The sequence below is a fragment of the Phascolarctos cinereus genome, unplaced genomic scaffold (genome assembly GCF_003287225.1).
Source record: "Phascolarctos cinereus isolate Bilbo 61053 unplaced genomic scaffold, phaCin_HiC Scaffold_5;HRSCAF=322, whole genome shotgun sequence".
Classification (NCBI taxonomy): domain Eukaryota; kingdom Metazoa; phylum Chordata; class Mammalia; order Diprotodontia; family Phascolarctidae; genus Phascolarctos; species Phascolarctos cinereus.
Genome location: NW_027555958.1, coordinates 340,781,077 through 340,791,316, shown reverse-complemented (window position 1 = coordinate 340,791,316; position 10,240 = coordinate 340,781,077). Strand labels below are relative to the sequence as shown.

The 10,240-nt window shown below is 36.7% G+C and overlaps 1 protein-coding gene across 1 annotated transcript in view; it reads right to left on the bottom strand.

Moving 5' to 3' along the window:
* Positions 1-541: 541 nt before the first annotated feature.
* Positions 542-10,240, bottom strand: part of RYR2 (ryanodine receptor 2) — a 794,727-nt gene continuing 785,028 nt past the window's right edge. Inside the window, 5 exon segments of the mRNA XM_078156251.1 lie at positions 542-1,943; positions 3,341-3,392; positions 4,445-4,545; positions 5,429-5,493; positions 9,236-9,392. Of these exon segments, the coding sequence (XP_078012377.1) occupies positions 1,848-1,943; positions 3,341-3,392; positions 4,445-4,545; positions 5,429-5,493; positions 9,236-9,392 (471 nt within the window). The 3' untranslated portion in view covers positions 542-1,847.

Sequence of the window (10,240 nt, the reverse complement as noted above, 5' to 3'; positions counted from 1 at the left end):
AATTAAGACAACATGTAACGTTATAACATTTAAATATGGGATTGTGTTGATAAAGTATGTCTTTCCTAGACTGAATTCTCCTAAACAAATGACCGCATTATAAACATTACATACTGGGGCAGTGACCCTTCTAACAGCCCCCATAGTCATTCATTATCTGAGAAGAGAAAGCAGGTAATATAGAACATGACTGGGGATGAGAAGATCTTTCCAGGGTCAAGTAATGCTGCACTTTTAGTCTATATTATTTCTACTGTCTGGGATACTTGTGTATGATGGATGGACTGGAACTTAAAAAGAGAGATCTGTAACAATAATCTTAACCATCTATCCCTATAGCATTACTCCGAAGCAAAGGCTTGTAACAGTGGTCTTCCCTGGCTATAAAGAATCATATGTGACACATCTAAAGACTAAAATGCAGAATATATCTAGGAATATTCTAAATCTATTTCAAATATAAAGTCCCCAATACGTTAAAAAATAGTTTTGAGAGTATATCCCTGTTTCATGTGAAACAGAGAAGGAAGAATGAGCCAAGTTAGTTAAATAGTTTAATCAGAGCAGTTTTACAATTCTAAAATTAACAGGCAGATTTGGTAATAAAAGAGCTCCAATGTTAGCAAAATGATCTTGCTTCCATTCTGAATCTTTCTTTTTATTTGTAAATATTGGCATTACAATTTAAAAGGACTCAAAATGGAGTGATGTATACATCATCATCATCATCATCATCATTCATCATCATCATCATCCATGTTCCGTGATGCAACTGATGAAATCCCTGAATGGATATTGCTTCAGCTTTGATTTTAAAAAATGGCCTGACACGAAGAAAGTCCTTATTCCACAACCAATCACAGGTGGCCCAAAAGAAAAAGGGGAAAAAAATTCAAAACCACTGTCAAGTTCATAATGTATCACATTGTTGGCTGATGACACTGGCTCCAAATGCACAATAAAGCCCACAACACTTTATTACTATGAATATAATTATCGTGAAAGTTCTCTCACATTGATCAACTTGCTTCTGAAGCTTTTCTTTGTTTAAACTTGCATAATAAACATGCAATGAATTATTTCTGTTGAAAGTGTGTTTTTGCAGTCTTTTTGTTTTCATACAAAGATTTCATAATGTTACAGTGTTGCATCAGAGCATTACCAAAAAAAAGAGCAAGAGCAAATGGGGAGGGTCAAAGTGAATACAGCTGAATGAGAATCGTTGACACCACAGGCCTGTTAAAAAAGTGCACAAACTTCTTTTGTTACCCTCCCCCACCAAAACTAATACAAAATAAAGGAAAAAAAACCAACTCACAAAATAAATCTAAATGAGAAGGGACGACATAAAGAAAATAAAGATTTTTTTTCCCCATGCACTCATCTTCTGCATAGCTCAACCCACATATAGTAAGGCACTATTTCCCATCATGACTGGTGTCCACAAGAATCCATTACAGTGCTCCAGTGCTTTGTGAACTATAGATAGTTCCTTCCAGGATGATGAAATAAAGAGACTGAATGAGTGTGGATGTCTCATAGCCCAAAGAGTTTTCTGGCAGTCTCAGAAGAAAAAACTCTCTGCGTATATATGTTATGCATGGTTGTAGAGACTGTCTGGAATAGTGTTTTCTTCCAGAGCTATTTCTGTGTGTATAATGTATGTGAATCTGGATTGTTCTTCAGTCTGTGTTCTCAAAGAAAATACACAAGGTGGGGGGAAAAGCGCAGTCAGATCTTCACAAAGAAAGCTTCAGGGTTTCCTGAAAGCAAAGAACTTCAGTGATCTACAAAACTGACTTGAGAGAGAGAGGGATCAGTTTTCAAGAGTTGAATACATTCTGACTTTAATTGAGCTGGTCTTCATACTGTTTTCGGAAGCAGTCACCTGCCGGGAAAAACTCCCAACACCTTTCTTGATACATCTTCCATACATAAGATTCCTAAAAGAATTCAAAGGGAATTTATTAATATTGCAACTTTACTCAAATTTCTAAAAGCATAAGGCTAAAATAAATTTCAAGTTTTATGCGGTCTCTATCTCACGTAATTAAGAGGTAGAGATTTTCCCAATTCATTAATAATTTTCCTCACCTAGCAATAACATATTTATGTATATCAAGTTTTTCAATAAATATTACTTCATCATATAATGAAAAAGATGGCAAATAGTTTCAAGCATCTTACTATTCAACATATGCACATCCCTGAACAGAAATGTATTATCTTCAAAGAACTATCTTCCTGACCATAAATTAATGATTTTAGACCACTTCTTTTATTAGACCAATCTTTGTGTGTTTTTAAACTTTTACTCTTTATTTCATCATAACTACTTAAAATTCAAATTGAATCACAATAGGAAGAGATTCAAATTTATGTGAGGAAAATTTCAAATGGCACAAGAAGATATCTTGAATATTTTCCAATTATTCCCCAATTCAATTATTTCAATTTGATTCACCCATTATGATGATGTCAGTATTCTGAAAGACAAGCCACATGAGATGTCAGTTATAAATATATAATTCTCTTATACAGGCATTGCTAAACTCAATAGCCTGAGTATTTTTAGCTAAACATATAATGATAATTTGTTTACCCTATTTCAACCAAAGTCACAGCAATTCTTTATCACACACAAAGACCAACTTCCATACTTTAATGATCCATGACTTCATCTATGATGAGAATATTTGACCGTATCTATGCTGGTCCTCAAACAAAAGGCATAGAGTCCTTCTCCACGTTGACATGGGAAGTTCTTCCAGCTTAGTGAACTCTAGTTTGTGCCCCACTGGCAGAGCTCTTGAGAACCCAAGGTCATGCTCACATTATATTAAAGCATTGGAAAAGGACGTGATGTATGTACCTCCACCAATGATAATAGTAATTTTATCTTTAGCATAGACTGAGGCTTAGATCAGTACCTAATTTAGCCTTGTTATATTTATATAATGCATGTCTACCAGCTCAGTGGGGGTGGGGGAGAGGAAGGAAGAAAGAAAGAGAGAGAGGAGAGGAGAAGAGAGGAGAGAGAGAGAAGAGAGAGAGAGAGAGAGAGAGAGAGAGAGAGAGAGAGAGAGAGAGAGAGAGAGAGCGCACAGCTGCCTCTGGGGCAGGAAGAGCATGTTTTGTTTGTGACTGGTCTGTGACTGGCTGTGTGATCTTGGCCATGTTACGTAATCATCTTGGTAACACTCTAAGACTACAAGTTGCAAAGATTGTACAAACTTTCTTTGAAAGAGGGAGTTTCCCCATCTGAGAATGCCCTTTGCCAGATAAATCACAAAGTCAGCCTCTATCTTCACTCTCATACACTGATGTGATAGTTACCTACCTGTCCTGTGTGCTCTGTTTCATCTTTGTTTATGAGATACATCAGAAAAAACCTATAAACACAGAAACAGTTGTAAGTATGTCAGAGAAATGGATTGAAGTAAATAGTGATATACATTGTAATTGTATATTGTAATTGTCCAGTTACAACAAAAAGTCAATTATCCTTAACTAGCATTTTAATTTAAGGGTTTTAAAGGTTGACAAATATCCCCAAATGCCAAAATATAGCCGTATATGTGTATATATATACATATATATATATATGTATATATGTGTATATATATACATATATATACATATATATATGTGTGTGTGTGTGTGTATATGTGTGTGTGTGTATACACACACACACACATACACACACACACACACACACACACCCTACTTGATGTGAAAACTGGCTCAGAAACCTGGTAAGAATAACATTTTTTCTACTTTTTCTTTTCATTTTATCTGGTCCCAAATGCCTTCAGACCTTCTGTTTTTAAGGAAGTCATATTAAGAAAAAACTGGTGACACTTCCTGATTTGCCCAGAAAGTTCCTCTTTTTAATTATTTGACACATTTCTTTTCAGGTATGAGGATCCATTTTTAACATAAAAATAGTTCATGGACCACCACACTAACTCTGGCTCACATTATTCAAGATAAAGTGGCAGGATTCATACTGTTTTTCCAAAGCAAAAGGAATTCTTTCTACCCAAGGATAGTGAGAGGAGCCAGCATTTTCAAGACAGGGGACCAATGCACACAAGGGTTTCTACCCTTTTCTATTTCTTTTTCTAAGAAGGTATCATTCAAATTAAGAGCCACACTACCATATGTGTGTATGCATGTGTGTATATATGTATATATGTGTACATATATGTGTGTGTAGGTGTGTATATGTACATGTATATAATTATAAATTTAAGGGAACCCAAAACATAGTTAACAGAGAAAAACAGCTTTTTTTCTTGGGCTAAATTATTCAGTGCCACAGTATACGCTCTATAAACAAAGAAGAGTCTCTTTTCTTCCCAGACGGTCCTTCCTAATGAGATGGAGGAATACATTACTGGATATCAGGAGAGATGGAAGAGTCTGCAGCTGGTACACTTACAGATAATTAGCCAGGTTGTGCTCCTGTAGTGTGTGTGTTTCAAAACCATGTGGCACTGTATCGAAATAATCATTGCCTATCCCACAGATGAAGCATTTAGTCTAAAAGACAAAAAGAAATGTTCAAAACGTCAGAGAATTCAACTAAAAAGGTAGAAACAAACACCCTATGAGACTACCATTTGTCTACCATTTTGCTGAATGCCACGTTCAGTACATGACAATGGAAAAGGCTGTATTTTATAAACTAAGTACGAGTAGTTCTAACATTTGAAGACAAACGTAAAACGACCATCTTTACAGAAGAACATATTTTCCCATAAGGATGGCCAAAGCAAATCACACTGTAATTTATTTTCTCTGCTCCCCCCAACCTTGGGATGAAATAAATTTCAAAAACTGTCACCAAGTAACTGGTTTTATCATCGTCTCCCAGGCCAATACAAGCATCTTACAGAGGCAGTGTCCTGTAGACTGTTTTGCAGGGTTGTCAGTCACTAAGAACTCTTGACTGACAGACTGATGGAATCGAGGTATGTAAATCTTAAGCATGGCTGAAATTTCTGTCTTTTTTTTTTTAAACACTAGCTTCCAATACACTGTCCTTATTTGATGTTGGATGCTCAGGACTACATATCTTCCTCTCACATTAAGAGCATGAAGTATGATTATGATGCCCTAAAACTTGAATAACCGAAAAAAATCCACCTTCTCTTGTTCCTGGCCCAACTACTACTTACTATAAGATAATTTACACTTAGGAATTTCAGAGGAGAATTAGGCACAGGTAGATCTACTGTGAAGATGGCATATCACTCATTACTTTTATTCTCCTTTCTAGAAACTAAGGTCAATGAGAGAGTAAAACAAAATTGCCATATATTTTCTCTTCCTTATATTCATGTTTCTTCCATTAATGAAAAGATAAGAAAGAAATGACCCACAAATAAAGTCAAAGAGACATAATGTCTATCTAATTTCTTACCTCCATGTCTTCTTTAACTTGTTCTTGCTGGTCTCTTAATTCGCCAAAGGCATCAATAATTAAACCTGGCATTAAATAAAGATAATGTTTAACTTTCATCAACAAGGGAGTAATGAAATGAGTAAGCTGCTGGTCCTACTAAAAAATGATCAAATGCAAAGTAACTTCTGAAAACAGAGAAGTCTAAAAATACAGGTATCATTTAGATCAATGACTGACATATTATTTGTTAATAGTACCACAGGCATGTGTAATACATTTCATTAGGGTTTATACCCAGAGAATTTTTAATTTAATTTTTTAAAGGTGAACATTTATTAAACAGTCACAAGGGGCATTATTTTTATTTCCTAGAGGCAGCTGTGTGGCACAGTAGATAGAGCACTGGACTTGGAATCAGGAAGTCTAAGGTCTAAACCTTGTCTCGTATACTTACTAGCTGTGTGATGCTAGGTAAGTCACTTACCCTGTTCAGCCTCAGTTTCTTCAACTGTAAAGGGATAATTAAAACACCTACCTCCTAAGGTTGTAGTGAGGATCAAATGAGATATTTACAAACGTACTCTACAAATCCCTAAGTGCTATATAATTGGTATTATCATTGTCAAATTAAATTTTAACTAAATTGATTTTTTAACAACTGAACTTTACTAAAAATCACACAAATACTTTGAAAAGTAGTCCTTTTAATCAAATCTTTTCCAACTCCTTTGCCCTAAAATACAGGTTCAATGCCTTTTTAGTCTTTTTCTATTTGTTTATTTATTGATTTCTGGCAAAATATCTTCTTTCCAAATGGACACTCCTCCTCTTAGCTCTGCACTTTGTTAAGAAGGCCTGGTGGTAGGGTTTAAGGACTGGAGACCAGAAGCACATCCTTTTCAAATTTAATATTTTAACTTTTTTGCCTTTAATCACTCATTCAATCAAGAAATATTTATTAACTGACTACCTCATGTCAAGTACTGTGCTAGACACTGGAGGCAGAAGGACAAAATGACATATTACAAATTTCCATCCTTACAAATATATTCTATTGCTGGAACATTATATTAATATGTAGGTATATACAAAACATAAACAAAATGGATATCAGATAACCTTGTGGGACCAAAATCCATGAGAGAAATTGGGCTGGATATATCTGTCTGGGAATCATCTGAGTGGAGATAATTAAACCCATGGTGGTTTTTAAGATCATCAAGTAAGAGACTTGAAAGAAGCAAGTTCAGGACAGAGAGACTTGGGAAACAACATAGTTTAGGAGTGTGATGTGGATGATGACTCAAGAAAAGAGAGTAAGAAGGAGCAGTCAGACACCTAAGTAGTGCAGTGGATACAGCACTGGGTCTAGAGTTAGGAAGATTCTTCTTCATGAGTTCAAATCCAGCCTCAGACACTTGTGTGACCCTAGGCAAATCACTTAACCCTGTCTACCTCAGTTACTCATCTGAAAAAAAATGAGCTGGAGAAGGAATTGGCAAACCATTCTAGTATCTCTGCCAAGAAAAACCCAAATGTGGTCATAGAGAGGTAGAAAAAACTGAAAAACGACTGAAGAACAACAAATGTCACAAAAACTCAGAGAGGAGAATGTATCTAGGAGGAAAGGGTAATCATCGGTGTCAAATGGTGCACAGAGATCAAGGAACATGAATTTAATCATTGGTAACTTTGGAGAAAGAAGTATTGGTTGAATGATAAGACTGGAAGCCAGAATGCAAAGTGTTTAGAAGACAGTTAAAGGAAAGCAATGAGAGTAATGAGTGTAGACATTTTTTTGAGGGAATTTTGCTGAGGAATGGAAGGGAGACATTAGATGATAGCTAATAGATGTGGTAGGGTCTTATGAGGGTTCCTTAAGGATGAGAAGAACTTGAACTTGTTTCTAAGTAGCAGGAAATGAAGCAGTAGATAGAGAGAAATAAACTGATAATTAGCTAAAGAAAAGATATGATAGAGAGGACAATCTACATGAGAAGGCTAGAGGAGATAGGATCCAGGATATATGAAGAAGAGTTGTTGTTGGTGAAGAGGAACCCTTCTTATCTTCCTTTTCCATACTAACCAGAGCCCAGGACCACTACAAGCTGAGCCATGGAAAACAAAGTAGCCATAGGAGTCAAAGGGGAAAAATTATCTGGTTGATTCTTTCCTGACCTGGCTACAACTTCCTGCTGAAGCCTCTTGGGTGCAGTGGGGAGGGCAGATAGCCTGCCTGATAATGACAGGAACTGTGCTCCCCTATGTAGCAGGACCACCAGAGCCAGTGAGATGATGCTGAGGAGGGTCTGGAAGAAGACTGTAGAGATACTGACAAGCACCATATAGAGCTTCTTCTTGCTGCCAGAGAAGAGCCTGGAGTAGGTGGCAGAGGGGAAGTGCTCCAGGAATGGGAGAAGGAAGCAGGAGCAGCAGCATTGGCTCTGGTAACCAAGAGTCCCCATTGCCTGAGAAAGGTGCCTAAGGCCCTGGGGGTTCCACCTCCTGGGCAGCAACACCACAGTGAAAGAACTGCTAACATATGGTGGGGTATGCTTTAGTGCATCTGGCATACCCTGCATATATACCTATTACTAGTACATTTGCTGCTTGTACTATATTAATGAACTCTTTCAGGTTATGGGGGATATACTTCATTAAGTTTCTTCTGTACTGCACTACATTTTACCTTAATAGTAATAAAAGATAGATAACATTTATGTAATGTTTTAAGATTTGCAAAGCATTTTATAAATATTATCTCATTTGATCCTCATAACAATCCTGAGAGGTAGGTACTATTATTATCCTCATTTTACAGATGAGGAAGCTGAGACAGACATAGATTAAGTAACTTAATTAAGTGACTTAGTTAAGTGAATGAGCCTGCATTTGAACTCTGGTTCCCTTAACTTGCCACTTCTTAACCAGTCCCTAAGCTGCCAGCTGCCTCTCCTAGCCAAAAACTGTGAGTTTTCAGAAGTGTATCTAAAATGAGAAATTAAGGGAAGGGAATTTACGTTTTAATCTGGTATATCTGGTTGGGTTTCAAGGATTACAGGTAATAACTGTTGTAATTTTATAATCTTTCATTACTGAGAAAAAATAATCATTGTGGTATAGTGGATTAAAGATCACTACATGTCAAAACTGGGTTCAAATTCAGTCTGTCACACACTGACTGCATGGTCTTGGGCAATCCCTTCACTGCTCTGAACTTCAGTTCCTTCATTTGAAAATGGGATAATAACAATGTGCTACCTATTTTGAAGAGTTGTTGTGAGTAGAAACTGCTTAAAAGCTTTAAAGAAAAGAGAGCTGTAACTCAGCAATCTTTAGTAGTGATACTTGCAACTTCTCATTCTAAAATAAAATAATAGCTCCTTTAGCTAAAAAGCTAAATCATCAATAATAAATATTGTCTGCTTCCTGCACAAAAATCTTTCATACTCCTTCACATTTCACCAACTGAGCCAATCAGAAAAAGTAACTAGGATTCTGTGGCCTAACTCCAGTCCTTCTTTCTCACATTTATGACCCTGGTCCCATAGAACATACTGATGAGGTATCACTGTGGAAAATGGAATCTGCAGAGAAAATATAGAGTAAGACATCTGATCTAATGCATATACTTTGAATATAACCCTTTTTAGGGTAATACGCATTTTGTTCACAATGAACGTACTGAAAGATATAAGACCTTGCCAGAAATAGTTAAAAGCCTTACCCAAACACAGCATATTTTAATGGATTTCTTAATGTGAAACTCAAAGATAACCTTCAGTTTCAGTGCAGATGAAGTGCACAGAGAACATGGACACATACCTTGTATGATGGCCAGAAGAATGACAATTACAAAAAAGAAGAAGGTGATATCAAAGATGATTCGATAGATCTCATATTCATCTCCTGCTGGATCTTCAATTTCATCCCCAATACCACCACCAGCACGTACCCCAACATACATATGGAACATATAGCACTGGAAAACATAATAATGACAAATGACATTTACGTAGTGCTTTACAATCTGCAAAATGCTTTACATTAATTATGTAAAAAGGACTTAGATATAGAAGTTTCTTTTGTAGGGTCAGAGGCAGGATTTGAAATTGTCACTCTAACTCCAAATGTAGCACTCTATTAATCATGCCTCCCTACCTCTCACGACACAAGGTCATCTGATTCCATACACAACCCCATCCAAAGGTTTCTCTCACCATACATTCCCAAGCAAATTTCTGGAAAAGAAGTGGTTAAGAGTTTATGTTTTACCATCAACTCCTCTGATTTCAATATTTGTAAATGTGACACTTTTGGCTTGTGCTTTTTGCTGTCTTTTATACAAACTTTGATTCTGCACACTCTTTCTTAGCACCTTCTGTCTCACTTCATATGAAATGAAAAATGCCTCACCAGGAACTTGGCTTCAAAGCATCTGGGATGATAAGGTAATTAAATGAAGGAACATATTTAGTTCTTTTTAACTAAGCTGCTGAAGTTTTCTAAGTATTAGAAATAAAGGAATGTGAGAGGCGGGGCCAAGATGGAGGAGTAAAGGCAGGGACTTGCCTGAGCTCTTCCCCAAACTCCTCTAAATACCTTTAAAAAATGACTCTACACAAATTCTAGAGCAGCAGAACTCACAGAAAGACAGAGTGAAACAAATTTCCAGCCTAAGACAACCTAGAAGGTTGGCAGGAAATACCTGTTGCACCAAGGTAAGAGAGGAGCACAGGCCAGCACAGGCTGTGCCGGCACAGACCAGGCCCAGCAAACCCAGAGCAGGCCTTGGGGTGAAAGAATCAGTGGCAGCAGTGGTGGTTTCTA